General features: G+C 47.6%; 1 protein-coding gene across 3 annotated transcripts in view; it reads left to right on the top strand.

Moving 5' to 3' along the window:
* SPRY1 (sprouty RTK signaling antagonist 1) overlaps positions 1-12,339 on the top strand; it is a 15,928-nt gene extending 3,589 nt beyond the window's left edge. Inside the window, exons 1-2 of one of the 3 annotated variants that reach the window (XM_057377173.1) lie at positions 4,730-4,829; positions 8,579-12,339. In XM_057377173.1, the coding sequence (XP_057233156.1) occupies positions 8,634-9,596 (963 nt within the window). In that variant the 5' untranslated portion in view covers positions 4,730-4,829; positions 8,579-8,633 and the 3' untranslated portion in view covers positions 9,597-12,339. Of the gene's footprint in view, positions 1-4,729; positions 4,830-5,775; positions 5,878-8,578 lie in introns of those variants that run through there. The other 2 variants (XM_057377172.1, XM_057377174.1) reach the window with 2 other exon arrangements.
* The last annotated feature ends 4,761 nt before the right edge of the window (positions 12,340-17,100 follow it).

The following is a 17,100-nucleotide window of genomic DNA, read 5'->3' as shown; positions in this document are numbered from 1 at the left end:
TTTTCAACCCAAAAGCTCTTGAAGGATGAGATTTTTTACACTATCTCCAGAATACCAAAGTCTCCCGACTTCCTCAGTCTTAAAAGGAGCCAAGGTTAACTTTGATTTCCCCAGGAACAGAATCCGGCCCTTGACACTGAATATTTTTTGGCAGGTGGTTGTTGTTACTATGGAGCAAAATTCCAAGATGTGACTGGCAAGCTCTAGAGTACAACAAACCACATCAAACATGCAGAGGGTGTMCTGGCACTTCGTACTTGAATTGCCAAATGCAGAATCTGTCAGAGGAGTGAGACCCAGAAAACAGGAAAAAATTAAGGAGTACTGGTTAACAGCAAATTGTATCTTCATTCTCTTGTTGGGATGTGGCAAAGTGACATCACTGTAGTCATGTAGATGTGTCATAAGGGATTTATCTTTTCAGCCATGAAAGAGTAAGAGAAAGGTGTGGGGCTGTTTGGATTTTCCCCTGACAAGTTAAAATCTGCAAATATTGAAGTGGATGATGCTGCAGCCAGAAATCCACGTGGCTCCTGTGGCACATTCCTTTTCCTGTAACCAGTTTCTGGTGGGAAAGCAATGATAACTCCCAAGCCATTTGAGAACTGGCTCTCTAGATTCACACTTTCTTAGCACCATTTGGTACCACAAATGTGTACGAAGACTCGAGGGAAGAAATTGCTTTGAAAAAAAAATGGCTTGTTGCACACGTCTCTTCAAGAGATTCGTGGAAAAACATCCTTCCTTGTGCATTTGCATATTAAAATATCACTGAAATGCCTTTTTATGGTAAAACAGAGCCAAGAACATGACACAGAYGTGAAGCTACTGCTTTTCCACAGAAGCTGCTGCAGCCGTGGAGGGAACCTAAACTTTGGTTGTTGACACACTGTTCTTGWGAGCAACAAGAGAGATTGTGTTCATTGGGCCAACCCCATCCTTCTTGCTAAAAGCAGGCTCAGGTTTCCATGTATATTTTCAAATCAAATTAGAAACGCTGCTCCYGAGACCTCCTTCAGCTGACAGTGACGGATTGCACAACCTGATAAACAGGAGGCATTCCTGGAGCTGTGCTAACACCCGAGTCACCACAAGTGCTTGGATAATAAAAACATGCACCAGTGTATTTAAATTAGCAGAGAACTTTACCTCTTCCCCCAAAGCAGCCCATTCCTGGGGAGTGGCCACTTCCCCAACAGAAATGGGAAAGGTTTGTTTCTATGTGAGGAATTGTGTTGTAGTGGATGGTGAAAGGCTGTTTGCTCAGTGCTAAGAAAGGAGGCAAGGAGCTGCAGAAAACAAAATTTATGGTAGAAGGGAATGTTTTTATTGGTATTCAGCAATAATGGCAATTTTCCTTTTCCACAAAGTTGTTTATAGAGGCAGATGAAGTCATATTAGCCAAAATAGTTTACAATTAATACAAAGTAATGGCATGGTCAGTAGCTCAGCAGTGTATCTTGTGCAAGTGCAGACAGCTCTTGTAGCAGCTAACTGTGAAGGCTACAGAGGCAGTTCTCCAAGGAAGATTCAGCTTGGTCAGAAAACATTACCTATGGATACCTGAAGGAGCTGTGCAAAGGTACCAGTTGCCTGTGTGTAAATGAGTAGTGGAAGATGAAGAGACATGCTGTGGTCTACACTTAGGAGAGTGAAGTTTTGCCTCTGGTTACTCAAGGAAAACACCRGTTTCTTTGTTACAATGCAAGAGCTGGGGAAGGGAAAGTGTGTTCKCAGACTCTCAGCCTATTTCACAGACATTGGCATTTTCTTTCTGTTTAATTTGTRCTGAATTTGGGCACAGACCAAACCCCTCTCTCTGCAGTGCTTCCCCGGTGCTTTGATTCCACGTTCAAATGCTCATGAGGCAGGTTCACRTCGAGGTTCGTCCCTTTGTTCTCAGAGGTTTGCCTGGCTGCTGCCTTTTACTGTCTCCTCTGCCTCTAAGAAAAACTGATGTTATCTCCTGAAGTGAAAACTCCAGGTTCTATTTGTAACTGAGGATTTCCTGTGTGCCTTTCCCCAGCCCGTGCAGTGACGGCAAGAGGCAGCAGCGCACGGGCTGAGAGTCTYCAGAGAGCTCTGAGAGCAGTCCCCACACAGGAGCTCAGGAGCTGAAGAAATCCCCAGCCACCCATGCCTTTGATCTCAGATAAAGGTCAACCTGTCTGGTAGAAAGTGTGATGGGAAATGCTCCCACATCAGCCTTCACTTTCTCTTCCTTACCCTGAAGTGATTCATTGTACCTGTCAGGGTATGCCTTCACCACAGCACCGATGGTGTTTGGTTCTTGGGAGCAGCTTTATTCATCTCGTGCAGCAGCTTAAGCCAGGGCAGRCAAGATTTCATGTGAGCTGCTAAGAGACTGCCCACAGCTCTTGTTATTACAACAGTGTTTCACAGCCCTTGTTGGATTTTGTTGGTTTGTTGGGGTTTTTAAATCATAGAATCATTTATGTTGGAAAATACCTTTCGGATCACTGAGTCCAGCCATCAATGCAGTGCTGCCAGGTCACCACTAAATCAAGTCCCTAAGTGCCATATCTGTGCACCTTTTAAATCCCTCCAGGGCTGCTGACTCAACCAGCTCCCAGGGCAGCCTTTCCAATGGTTTTGGTGAAGAAAATTTTCCTGATACCCAATCTAAACCTCCACTGGCACAACTGGAGGCCATTTCCACTTGTCTTGTATAACGTGTAATAGGCCTACTGGTGTGTTAAAAATGAGTTTTACTGGTCTTATCCCAACAAACACTGAGTTTTTGAGGCTCTTGGAGCACTGATGCTCACAAAGTTCCACCTGGCACAGCCTCAAAGTCACTGCCACTGCCACGCAGAGCTTTGGGGAGCTGCAGGTTCCAGTTGTTTCTCCTGCTACCACCTCTGCAAGATTGTCACCGATGAGGGAAGTACCTGGCTTACACATGCTGCAGGTAAGACTGGCACAACAATTTGGTTCATGATTTTGTTATAAAGGCTAATGGGGGTGTGTGTTTAATTGCCTTTGAATTCCTCTGTAACTTTAGAAATGTTGCAGCTGAGAAGATTAGTTATTAACTAACATGTAACTTGCAGAAAGAAAARCCACTTTTGCTGCTGAGTTTCTGCAAAGCCATGTTGGCTTTGTGACTGGCCTGCTCAAATTAAGGCCGTGCCAGGATGTAACCATATGTGCCAGTTTATTCTCCAGAATGTACCTTTCCTCTCTCTAACCAAAATTTCTCACAGCTGTAATTGCCAGGAAAAATCTAGTGAGATGGGCTTGTGTGAGGTGCAGGAATGTTTGCTTGAGCCTGTGGAGAGCCTTCAGATATCGCTGGAGGGTTTTCCCTTCTTTCAGTGAAGTATTAATTCAGGTGCCAGGTGACAGTAAACACCTGCCAGCACTCTTGGTTATTTGACTGACCCATTTAAGCCCAGTATTATGTTTCTAAAATCAAGCTCTTACACTTGGCATAGATTTTCTTAAGGTGGTACTGGCTTTAGAGATATGAAAGGAGAGGTCTTGAGGTGTTTTTATGGTRGTATCCTAGGAAAAATGCACATGGACTTCTGTGGCAACATAATCAATTGGTAAATGTGTTTTCAGTGGTGGAAGAGAGCCCTGCTGCATCCAAAGGCTYCAAGATGGACTTGCACCACTAAGACCACTCTGCAGGAGTAATTTTTTTTCATTTTCTTAGTAATTTAGGTTGTATTTTTTGTTAATTTAAACTCATACAAGTTCCAAGGTGGATTTTTTTTTTGGTGAAAGAGATTGTTTAGTATGTTTCAGATAAACTTAGGGCTGCARTGATGCTTAGCCAAATACCGGAAGTCTCAACTTTGTTATGAAACAATTCTCCGAATTTTGATGTGCTTTACATCAGTTTCCCATGTTTTTTTGGTTGCCTTTTAAAATACTCCCCTCACTGAAAAAAAAAAACTAAAACAAAACAATCCCCCAAAAAACATACGTGAAAAATATMTGACCATAAAACTACTGGCTTGGAAAGCATCCCTGTATCTCTTTGGTCTCTTGGCAGAGACGCAGTGGTGAGCTTTGSATGGGACCTTGCCGAGGCTGGGCTGGAAAGGCGGGAGAGAGAGCCGGGTCAATAACCCGTGTCATCTCTTGGCGCTGCAGTGCGAGCCGTAAAACGRTGGGAAGAGCCGTTTCCTATCTCATGGCAGTATGACAAGAGTGAATGCTTCCCGAGGTCCTCTGCAATAGGCTGAAAGAAGCAGAAAATATCTTGTGAGTATAAACGTAGGGCTGTTCCACCGGGCTTGGACGGMGCTGATGGTAAAAGACAGTCAAGAATTTCTCTGTAACGCTGTCCGAGAAGCGAGGCAGAATTTCAGCCTTTCAGCAGAGCGCCGTGTCCGGCGGTGCCCGCCCGGCCGGGCGCAGGCGGGGGCAGCGTGTGCGGACCGGGCACCTCCGGCTCCGCCGGGCCGGGCCGGGCCGAGCCCCCGGGGCGCTCCCTCTGCCGGCGGGGCCGTAAACCGGGAGGAGCCGCGTTCGCGGGACAACGCGGGGCCGGGGCCGGAGAGGGGCAGCTTCTCCCTCCCTCTCTCCTTCCCCGCCGGCCCTCGGGAGCGGCGGTGCCCGCGCGGGAGCGACTCCCGGCGGGAGGGCGGGGAATCCACGCCGGGATTTCGGAGGCACACTGACATCAGGGGGGCGCGGCCGGCGGCGGGCGGGGGCTGCGCGCTGAAAGGCGGCGGGGCGCGGCCCGAGTCACTCCGGAACGGCGGCGGGGCAGCGCGGAGCGGCTGCCGCCACTGCCCGGGCTGGATCCGCGCCGCCAATGTGCCGCGGGAGGCGGGCGCTCACCCCGGCCCTAGGTAAGCCCGGGCGGCGCTCACCGCGCCGCACACCCCCCCCTCCCGCCGGGTCAGGTGCGGGCGGGCCGCCGGGGGTTCCCCGCGCCGCGCTGGGGCGGCCGCGCTGCGAGGCGTGCGAGAGGTGCGGGCGAGCCGCGCTCGCTGCTCCGCGGGGCAGCGGGCGGGAGAACGGGGACTCGGCTCCCCGGGCTGGCAGCGCTGAGCTGGGCGCGATTCGCTCCTCGTAGAGAACCTCCGGGTGGGTGCTCGCCCGACGCGCGGTCTCCGGCGCTCCGGAGCCTTGCGCGACCCTCTCGAGCCTGCGGAGACCTCGGTGCCAGACTGCGGCGTGCGGGGCTGCCTCTCCCCGCCGCGTCCTGCCCCGAGCCTGTCACCCGGCCCCCGGCAGCGACAGCTAGCACATGGCTGTGTGCAGGGAGCTTGCAGGGCCATTGCGTTGCGCTGCCTCTGGCTTCGTTTGCAGTTCGCTGAGCTCTGCCTGGAGAGTCAGAGCCGCTTCGCGATTGCTTTAAAAAGAAAACAAAAAATCAAACCGAAAAAAAGAAACCCAACCGAATCTTTCGCACCAGAGGTTGTGGTTGCACTTTGCCAGACGGGACTTGCGGCAAGAACCATGCGGTGAAGCCGAGCGCCGGAGCGGACCGCAACCCTGCACTCTGCGATCGAGAAGGGAAATAACAAACAGCCAAAGCAGGAGCCGCGCACCCGCCGCCTCTTCCAAAGACCTGCATCGCAACAGCCCCGCTGCCTGCCGCAGCCTGCAGCCGCCTGAGGCTCGATCCAGACACTCAGCTTTGCAGGAAGGGCTGGATTTGCTCCCCGTCGCCTCCTGACCGAGACAGCTGCGGCCGAAGGAGAGCACCGCTTCCCCGGGCGGCCCGGCCCGCTGCACGCTGACCTCCGGGAGAGGAGGCTGCGGTGGGCACCAGTAGGACGTGGACACCGGCGAGCGAGGGCTGTGCGGGGCTGTGCCGGGAGGGCGAGGAACCGGGACCCCGCTGCCCCCCGCCCGCTGGATTTGCCGTTCCCGGTGTCTCCGTGTACATCAGTAAGTCGCGACCCGTGCGCTCRCACCGGGGCCGGCGCTGCCGCGGCGAGCAGGTGCCGCGGGGCGGCCCCGACCACCCTCCCTCCGGCCTCCCCCCCCCCGGAACGGAGGGACCGGGCAGCTGCGGAAAGGCTCACTWGGGACCGCGGCCGGCTGCGAATGAGCACAACGTCGAAAACTCGCCCCAAACGCACCCCGCAGGTGGGGGCCGGAGAGGCTGAGGCCGGGGGGTGCCGAGCCGGAGCGCGGGGAACCCCCGGGGCTGAGCGGCCGCCCGGCTGCCGCTTTAAGCGCCAGACAATCTGCCGTCCCGAGGCAGGGCTGGGCCGAGCTGTGTCTTTCCCTGTGGAAGAGGGAGAGACGGAAGGAAAGGAAAAAAAAAGCGCCCATGTTTTCATTCATAACTTTTTTTTCTTCCCCTTTTCCCCTCCTCTTCCTTCCTCTCCGTCAGCGCCGTGATCCGCTCCGCTCCGCTCGGGGCGCAGAGGGCGCCGCGCCGCCGCCGCCCGCCCGAGGCTGCGGGGAGCGGGGCGGGCCGGGGGGGCTGGCGGCGTGTCCGAGCGGCGGGTGTGCAGAAGGGGAGGGAAACGGGATCCCACCCCCGAGGTGCGGGGAGGGAGCGCAGCCCCGGGTGCAGAACCCTGAGGGCTCTCGCCTCCTGCGCCGTACGTTATTTTATTATTTTGTTTTACTYGTTTTTATTTTATTGTCCGGGGGGAGAACCACTTTACGAGCGATCTGCGCGGGGGTGGAGGTGGCTGGTTCAACTCTCGCCCCGGTCTGCAGCTGGGCTTGTCAGTCTGTGCGCCGCGTTGATGTTGCGCTTTTCCCCCAAAGATGGCACTGGATGTCTTTCGCATTTTCTTGGGATATTGTTTTTCATCCCCTAGGGAGCCCAGCTCCTGGCTGGTACAGCTGTAAATCTTTCCCTTTTCGCATTCATTCACCCTTGGTCTGTTGTGGATTTGTATTCAGTGCTCGTGAAGAAGGCAGCTTGTTGTGTGGGGTAGGAGGAAATTCTTTGCTGCAGGGTGGTGAGGCTCTGGTACAGGAAAAAGCTGTGGATGCCCCATCCCTGGAAGTGTCCAAGGCCAGGTGAGATGGGGCTCTGAGCAACCTGGGATAGTGGAAGGTGTCCCTGCCCATGGCCAGGGGCTTTGGAACTGCAYGGTCTTCAAGGTGTCCCTTCCAACCCAGAATTAAAAGTGAGAATGTTTGCTTTTCTGTTTAATCTGGTGACCATAAAGCCTACACAAGTTATGTTAGATATAAAATGAAATCTTTGACTACTGAATGAGAACAAAGGCTTTGTGTTCTGGCAGAAGCTGTTGCTTTCTGCCCACGATGATTGCCTGTTAGGAGAAACCTGTCTTCTTCTCATCCTTTCTGTGCTTCCACACCACCGTGCCTTTTGCTCTCTGGAGTGGGAAACAGCTCCCTGCTAGCTGTGGTCTGGGTAGKCAAGACACTTTCTTAGGGTTATTGGATGAGTTTTGGAAATGCTTGRTAGCATCTACCTTTCTCTGCTTTCAGGTAAACACTTATGACATCTTGGGGGAGTAAAAAGGGAGTTTTCCTTTGGCTGACAGTAAAGAAGAGCATTTTGTCTTGGTTCTCTGGCACTTAGATACTCAACTACATTTTTGTGTGGATACAGAACTGTCACTGCAGTTTTCTCAATGTTGCAATCTTCATGTCTCTAGTTAGGCAGRATGGAAAGGGATGGAAATGTGTAGCATCTCAACTATTGTACTATTTAGAAGATAGACTGTAAGATGTTCTGTTTATTTGAGAAACTTTTAATCTGTTTTGTGAAAATGGATTTGTTCTTTGTGTTTTGAGGTTGTTGAGGGTTTTTTATCTGCTCTTAACATTCTGATGAATCCTCAGGTACTTTTTGTCTGACACCTGGTTCATCTAAGCCTTTTCTACCCTGTTTTTCTTCCACACTCGGGCCTGTGGTCAGGAAATATTTGAAAACAGGTTGTTTGCACCCTTGCTTTAATTTTATAAAGGAGCATATTAGATCTGTAGGCTGAGTTATTTTCTCATAGAAAATGTCTTGGCCACTTGACAGCACTTAGTTCAGGACTCTGTAATGCACATACGTCACTTTAAGAGGGAGACTTTCCAAGTGCACTCGGAAGCAAATCTGTGGAGCTTTCTGATGCTACAGATTCAGACAGAAGAATAAGARTTTGGCATGTTCCTCCTTCTGCCATACAGAACAGGAACATGGTGGTGTTCTTGGCTGTTTSCAACTCAGTGTTGGGGGCATTTGGAATTGCTGTTGCTAGAGACAGATGTTGAGTTCAGTAGCAAGGGAGAGGCACTTCCCATGGCTTGCTAAGTAAACATACAAGTTAATACTGGATGGTTTTTTAATTTTTTTTTTAAATGGCATGGGGTCTCCTTTGCATTCCTCATCTATGATGCCATACCCAGACTCTCCCCATTACTGGACTTTGGCCAGATCCTCAGCATTGCTGTAATCCTTTGCTGAAAGTGATCGGTACCAGGTGGCTGGGGCAGTTAGGGGTTTGCCAGATCATTTCTGTTTTCAAAAAGTATCCCATGCTTTATCCCTCTGCTGCCCTTGATCTCTTGTGTTTGTATGTGTGTGTATGTGTGTGTGTGTGTGTGTGTGTGTGTGTACACACGCAGTGTTTATTTACACCTTCTGTCTCCTTTCTTATTTTAGGGTTTCAGATGCATGCCAGGTTCCCGCTGAATGCCAGCAGCAGAGATCACTACAGATGGAGCCCCAAAGTCAGCATGGCAGTGGCGGTTCCCTGGTGGTGATTCAGCAGCCCTCCCTGGACAGCCGGCAGCGCTTGGACTATGACAGGGAGAGCCAGCCCACGACCATCTTGTCACTGGACCAGATCAAGGCCATCAGGGGCAGCAACGAATACACCGAAGGGCCGTCTGTGGTGAAAAAGTCGGGTCCGCGGACGGCACCRAGGCAGGAGAAGCACGAAAGGACTCACGAGATTATACCAATTAATGTGAATAATAATTACGAACACAGGCCCGGCCATGTGGGGCACGTGGCACATCAGCAGAACGCCAGGGCTCCCGTCCTGAGCCGATCGACCAGCACAGGGAGCGCGGCCAGCTCCGGCAGCAACAGCAGCGCCTCCTCGGAGCAAGGGCTGCTGGGGCGCTYGCCGCCGTCCCGGCCGGGCTCCGGCCACAGATCCGACCGGACAATCCGGGCGCAGCCCAAGCAGTCGTCCCTGCTGGCGGACGATCTGAAGGGTCCTTTGAAAGAGGACTTGACGCAGCACAAGTTCATCTGTGAACAGTGCGGGAAGTGCAAGTGCGGGGAGTGCACGGCGCCGCGGGCCCTGCCCTCCTGCCTGGCCTGCAACCGGCAGTGCCTGTGCTCAGCCGAGAGCATGGTGGAGTACGGCACCTGCATGTGCCTGGTTAAAGGGATCTTCTACCACTGTTCCAACGACGATGAAGGGGACTCGTACGCGGATAATCCCTGCTCCTGCTCCCAGTCACACTGCTGTTCTAGGTACCTGTGCATGGGAGCCATGTCCTTGTTTCTGCCTTGCTTGCTCTGCTACCCTCCGGCCAAAGGATGCCTAAAACTCTGCCGGGGGTGCTACGACCGCGTCAATCGCCCGGGGTGCCGGTGCAAGAACTCCAACACAGTCTATTGTAAACTGGAGAGCTGCCCCTCCCGGGGTCAGGGCAAGCCCTCATGATTTTGGGAGGGAGGTTTACCTCCTCCAACTTCAGTTTTTCAGGTTGTAGCTGATTTTTTTCCCTCTTYCTCTTTTCTTCTTCCCCCCTYCTCTCCCATTTTGGGAGGACTGTTCTTTTCCTTTCCTTTCTGTCTCCCCAACTTCAGATACATGAGTTCTTCCCTTTGCATCTTYGCTCTCCTCCTCCTGCTGACTTGGCTGAGTGTGGAGCGTTTCACGCAGTCATTGCTGCTCTTTGGTAAGTGTGGACCTGGTATCTGCACCTGCCGCTCACTTGGGCAGGGTCTTTGAGTTTGTAACTGAACCACTCCTGAAAGAGACAGTGAAGGCTCACTGGGCTCTTGAAGCTTCTTGCTCTGTGAATATCTTCCCAAAGATTTTTTTTTTTTGTTCTCAGCAATTTATGGTTTTTTTCCTTAACCTCCCGGGTGCCAAGGAAGAATAACTTTCCTGAGTGAGATGGATTGTGAAATAACTTTTTGTGTGTTCTTTCTGGAGAGGGATRTAAAATAAAGGCTTCACCAAATGAAAGGCCTGACTCTTCTATAAGCAGCCTGCTTCTTTTTGCATCTTTTTTTCCACACCGCCCCTCTCTTTTTGTCTTAACTTTTGGAACATTCTCAGACCTGAGAATTGCCCTGCCTTTTTTTTTTTTTTTTTTTTTTTTNTTTTTTTTTTTTTATTTTTTCTTTTTTTACATTTTCAATGTAACTTCAGTTTTTGTTACACTGTGTAGATCTTCACATTGGAGACATTGTGGCTGCAACATACTCATTTGTTTCTTTTGCTGTCTGATCTTTGAAGGATATTGCTCACTCCACCCTCCTAATCCCGTTTTTTATAGTCTGTCAGTATCAGTTGATATTAAAGTTGGTGGTGTTTATATATCCAAACAGCCTTCAGGTGTCATCGAGTCACCTAAATGTTCTTGAATCCTTCAAGTTTCTTGTGATCCTTTTGCTTAATGAGTTTAGCTCTGCCCTGTACTTTATAATTTTATTCTGTCCCTGTTTTATTGCCTTAGCCACAAATTGTGGTCCTTTTTTGTATATTTTATGTATAAAACACAAAGTTGAATCCCAACTATTTTTAAGACAAAAGTCTGTTAAAACTTTTTTTATTGTAAAGAATATTTATTATGTGAATCTCTATTATTTTATGATATTTATTGCAAAAGACTTCAAAAATGTACTCATGTCTGAATATAACAAAATATCAATACTTAACGAAATAAGGATGACACGAAGAAAGTACATATGTTAACTATAATGCAGAAAATATATTAATTAATGAACATGGCTCTGGAGTTCTTTTGTTAAAATGACAAGTTGTGAGCTGCGTGTGTGCATTGCTGGTCTGTTCCTCCTTTAGGTCTGTCAGGTGGCAAATAACTTCCTATTGATACTTCAAAGCCACTAGTCTGTGCTCTAGTTTAGTTTACCTAATTTTAAGTTTAGGCCAACTCTGTATCAAATAGATTTTTGCTACAGGATGTTTAATACAATTGAATCTRTGTTGTGCATAACAGTGCCAAGAAAGGGAGGCTCTATTTATTTACCAAAGCATTTGGAAATACAGTTGTGGAGGAGGAAACCACAACTTCCAAGCTGGGGCTTTTTTATGTTTCTCAAGGAATACCACATTAACATGCAAAGCCTTTTAAAATTTTCCTATCTTGGCTGGTTAAGTTGTGCAGCAACTGAAGAAATTAATCTCCCCAGCTCAATTCTAAATAAAAAGCTAGAGGCAGGATGAAAAACAGTGATTGTATTGCTGTMGTTTGGTAGCTTTGAAATCTGGAAATGTGTGTGTATGTTTGGGCCTGTGCCTATGACTTACTCGGTTCTTTTCCCATACATTTTCCAATGTCAACTGAATCTTCTGTCTTTAAATTAAAGACTCTTAAGGGTGACCTAAGTGTCACAGCTACTTGTGGCCATTTAACACACATTCAAAAGAAAAAGCTTTTCATTAAGAGTGAATAGGGAGACCTCATTCTTTTCCTCATGTGGGTCAAGGTTACATCACAATTCTCCCAAAGTTTAAAAGTTTTAAAATGGATGTAATTTCACATAATGTTCAGAGTAAGTGGTTTAGAGAAACTCCACTTCAGAACATAGTAATGACTTGACAAATATGTCATATCTTGCTTTTTTAAACTCCTGCTGCTTTGAATTGCTATATTCAAGCTGCTCTGACTCCCGCACAGTGATGATTTGAACAAGCTTGATTCTTTGTAGTTAATTCCATCCCAGCTGATGCAGTGTCATGGCATGGAGCTGACTGAAAAGCTTCATTTTTATTAAAMAGCACAGGTGACCTCTGAGAGGTATAAAGTGAAATCATCACCTTGCTCCACCTAGGAAACTCCTTGTTTTACAGGATGTGGGTGCTACTGCTGCTGTGTGTGTGACAACAGTGATGGGCTGGGGGGCTCGTGGGGCAGCAGTGGATGTACAGGAATTCAGCCTTCCAAGGTTTCCTGAGATGAAGCAAAGCCAGGAGAAGAATGTTTCTGARGAGCAGAGACTTGCACTCCTTCACTATCAACGCTGCGTCTGTAACAGCGACAGCTGCAAACAGCCCCGGGGAGACAATGGAGGCCTTGTCCGGYGCTGGTCAGAGATGTCCACTGCTAACTGTGTGCTGACACTCRGGAACACGGAGCCAACTGCCTCTGCAGCTGGAGCCCATCCAGCTCTGTGCTCACTACCTTTGCTCCAAAGCTGCTGCTTGTGCCTACTCAAGGAAAATGTTACACTGTGTGCCTCTGTCCCTTTTTTTTCAGCCAGGTGACTTACCTGGGGGTTTGGGATGGCACCTTAGTAGAAGACAAGAAATCCTACAGGACCCACGTGTACTCCATCCTTTAGTGATTGACTTCTATCACGAGCATCATAGTCATGCCACTGTTTTAGTTCTCTTTTYTAAAACAAAATCAACAAAAGCTATGCTCTAGTTAGTCACACTAAGGCTCCCTTTACTAACTAGATTTTCGGAATAACTTCAGGTTGCAGTTGTTTTGGAGAAAAATTTGACTTGGACTTATGCAGCAACTTACATAACAGTTCCTTGCAGGTCTTACATGGTTTTCTAATTGCCAGGTAGAGCAGGCTGTGTTAAATAAATGAGAATAACMTGTTTTTTTCTTGGGTTAGATGCTGTATGGTTTGTATTTAATATACATTTGAGTTGACTTTGGGGTACTCTGGAATGTAAGGTCATTACCATTATRTCATGGAAATGACTGGGAATTCATTCAGGCAGATGGATTTTGTGGTGTAGAGCCACTCGGGGTTGCGTGAGAGCACATGAATGTCTTTCCAGCTGAAAGAGAATGGAGCAAGCTGACAGATGGATGAAGTGAAGCTGTGAAGCCTCCACAGCTTGAAGAGACACAAGTTACTTTAAATATGCCCCAAGTGGTCAGCCATTGTAGTCTGTTCTACTTTCCACAGTGGAATGGCTATTCAAGGATGTGGTGTTCTGTTGGAAAGGGGTTTGGTGAGGGCTGAGGGGATTTCCAGCAATTAGGGCACTGAAGTGCAGATTTCARTCCTTCAACCCCAAATTTGTCAGTGGGCTGTTTGAGGTTACTCCTTCCTGCTTGCAGAGCGCCAGACTGTCAGAGCCTGGTACAACAGAGGCCATAAAAATTACTTCTTTTCTGATAGCTTTGAGATCTTGTTTTGAGAAGCCAAGAGAACTGCATAAAATGTTGGTGTAATTAGGCTGTAAGTTCAGCTGACCTACTGACCTAATTGCATTGGGGGGTGATGGATTTGGCCAAGGCTGCCATCTGCTTCCAACAGCAGAGGCCTTGGATGTGCGAGGTCTGGGTTGAGAGAAAAGGGGAAGTCCAGCGAGCTGCAATTCAACTCTTGTTTTGCTTGATGTCTCAAAACTCGTGATAAGAGATGAGTTTAGGAAACAATAATTTTTCAAGAAAAAACATGGGTAGATAAAGTTTCCATATTCCATGTCAGAGGAATCCATGGCTGGGAGGAGAATTTGCCCTCTGTTTCTCCAAAGACGGCKCCATTACACTGATGCTGGAGTGGGTGAGTGCGTTATCCAAGGGGGGATAATRCCTAACAAATGAAAAGTACTTGCTCTTGTTTATGGTTCCATATCATAAAGACAGGTGGGAGAGGATTAGCTCCTCTGTCTGTGATAAAGCAAATCTGTTAAGAGGGATTAAACGGGCTAGATGAAGTGTTTTAATGGACTTATATGAAGTAATAGATTTTTGTCCTGGAGGAATGTTCAGGACTCACTAATACTTCTGCATTTCTCGTTCTGCTAAAATTACCTCCTAACTCTAAGGAATCCTGATTAATTGTTGGCTTTCTTCCAGCTGGAGCATTTGTGTCAGTCATGGTGGTGCTTCAAAAAGCCTGGAATAAAATTCTGTTCTGTTGTCACACAGCTGGATTTCCCAGCCTTACAGCACAAGGGGCTGCACAGGTCTCATTCTGATAACCTCTCATTTAGTGGACAGGTTGCTTTTAGGGCAGCTCTTAATTATCTGTACTTCTTCCCTGTGGTGGTATTTCACCTTCCTCTGGCTGGTGGAAGGAGCCAAGGCRTGGCTTCTCCCCTTGGCATATGGAGCCTGTGTTAATGAGCTTTCTGCTTACTGGAAGGATCTGTTCAAAAAACTTGTGATCTCCTGAGTGACATTTACAGCTCCGTTTATATTTGTGAGAAAGAGATGCAGGGCTGTTGGTTTTCCCAGGAGCTGTCATTCCTATTTCTCCAGGTGAAGGTGTTTTGAACTAAGATACTGCCTCATTTACTCACTAATAARTACAAATTTGGGAAAGGGTTTCACAAACCACACATGGTCTGGCTTTTTAGTTTAAGTATATRGGGGTGAAACATTAGTCTTAATGAATAACTTTTGATTTTAGCATCAAAAAAGAACCAGAAGTTCACCTGGATTTTTCAGTATTCCTGATCCATGCACATGACAGTATTATAAAAGAAACAGTGTGTTTTCAGGAGAAGTGCATATTCCAAAATTAGCTTAAAAGTATAGTTGCTCTTTATTTTGGAGCAAAGAAACATACATCCCTTGAGAAAGGTGTGCCTGATAGCCGTGGCTCTGGCCTTGTAAGCACGCCCTGTTTTCTGAACCTTTGTCTACGCTGACCTGAAAACAAACATCCTCCAGAACACCATGTCAGGAGGCACAAACAGCCTGACAGAGGCTCTGCCCCCAGGGGCTGAACCCCATTGTATTTGTGCAAGAAGGAGCACAATGGGACATCCTGCCTGACCCCTCAGGGTCGCTGCCATAGTATGACCGGGTTTATTCCATGGAATATTACTTCTGAATGGAGTTGATGGATTTACACCAGTGAATGAGCTGGCCAGAGACCGAGTGCTTGCACCACCTTAGGAATGTCTAGTGTTCATAAATGTTAGGATATTTTTAGTCTGTAGGATAAAGCRACTGTGAGGAGTAGCTGGAGCACCCTAAATATATGCTGACATTACATTAACTACTTAATGGCTATTGTAAATGAAACTTTCTGTTTTCTGGCACATGCTTCAATTTCCAAACCACCTGAGTGTCCTTCCAGTGCCATGAGGATTCTTCTTCCACACTCCAAGCAGGAGCAGGAGATGAATTTACATGATCTAGTAAAGGCTTTCTCCAAAGCATTGTTTCTGGTGTGATGTCAGATTTGTTGCTTTTGGATCTGTGCACTTCATGAGTGTGACACTTCCAAAGGGAAATGAATAAACTAGTTGCCTGAAAGGAAGGGGGAAGTGCTGGAGCTTTCCTYTAACTGGGATATTGGGAGATTGCAAAGTACCTTCTTTTTATATCAGTCTCATCTAAATCATCTCATTTACCTGATCCCTTCTTTTTAGGGAGCAATTGTCTGCTTGTTCATTTTTCTACATCGCATGCAAAGTTCTCCTGGATGAAACGTGCTATGACTACACAAGCATCTGTGCTGTCACTGAGGCACTTGTTGATTTAATACATTTTTACATGTCCTCTGTCTCATCCAAATCAAGACAAGGAGAAGCCTGGTTAGTCAGGGTAGGAAATAGGGGGATATCATGATTTTGTTTTGTTACGAAGTTCAACTCAAGGTATGAACTTTGCCAAACTTTGGCTGTACCTGGGCTCGAGTTTACTGATCTGCCAAGAGTATGTGAGGAAATACTATTAGAGTTGAAAACGCTTCAATTCTGCTGCCTTAAATAGTCAAAGGATCTCTSTGTAGCAAGTGGTAGACACAGAAGATGCTCTTCCAGAGTCTTCACCAAGATTTTTGTATGGGCTTTCAAACCTTCAGTTTTAAGGCCCTGTGTGCTTGTTTCCCCACTTTCMATCCCTTGCACTGTCCTGGAGCACGAGCACTTGCCATGGTAGCTCCAGAGTCATCCATCACTGCTGTCAGATGCAGGTAACATCCCCTGGAAAAGTTAACCTAATTTACTCTCCCTGCTGAAAACTCTTAACACACTGGATTTTAGAGAACTTTAATTGTTCAGGTAAAAAAATTACAAAACCTCTATATCTCAGAGCATTTTGCACTTGGACTTAAATTCTTTTAAATTAACTGTAYCTGATAAGACAGCTCTGAAAGAATTCTCTTTGGCTGCTGGGAAAACTGAGGCTGGAGGGCTGTGTGGAGAGGCACTGGCACAACCAGGAGCCTCTGACCAGCAGTGTTTAATTACTGAGTTGTTCTGTGCAGAAGGATGGATGGATGGATGGATGGATGGATGGATGGATGGATGGATGGATGGATGGATGGATGGATGGATGGATGGATGGATGGATGGGAGGGAAAAAGCTCTTCCTGCTGGAAACTGTAGCACTTCTTGGAGGATATTTAAAAGTTGTATGTTGTAACATGCCACAGATGGGGTGTGTGTATGTATGGAGGCTTAGAAGGGTTTTTAATACTCTAGGGGGAAAATATATAATCCTGAAACAGGGACCAATTTGAAATGTTCTTGGTACAGCACACTCTACGGTATGATCCACCTGTAATGAACAGTTTCCACACTCAATAGTTTTCGGGGTTTTTTTTAGTATTTGAAAATGGCAGTGGTGCTGATATCTGGGTGTCAGCGTTTGGATATGTGGGAAACGAGGCAAGAGCCTAAATAATACACGTTACTTGCAGGGCTGGAAACCAGAGCCATATCCTATGGCCTTCTAATTAAAACTCTTTATTTCCACAGATTAATTCTGTGGGCCCTACTAAATAGATCAGCCTTGGGTTTCTGATGGTGACTACTTGAGGAGGAATGTCGCCTTTGTTCCCCTGAATGGTGGGGAGCAGATTACCGGGCTGCCAATTTCCTGCTGCCTTTCAGAGCTGCAATTTGAGCCCTATTTGCTCCTGGCTCTTGCACAATTGGAAACAATGGATGGCTTCTTTCAGGTTTCACTTCAGAGCTCTTAGAAACTGGGGAAGTGGCAAAAGCCCTACTTTACAGGTAATTAACAATAGATAATGTTTGCTCTGCG

Source organism: Malurus melanocephalus, unplaced genomic scaffold (genome assembly GCF_030028575.1).
Source record: "Malurus melanocephalus ecotype Western Australia unplaced genomic scaffold, MMel_1.1 scaffold_304, whole genome shotgun sequence".
Taxonomy (NCBI): domain Eukaryota; kingdom Metazoa; phylum Chordata; class Aves; order Passeriformes; family Maluridae; genus Malurus; species Malurus melanocephalus.
This window is presented reverse-complemented; position numbering and strand designations above follow the sequence as displayed.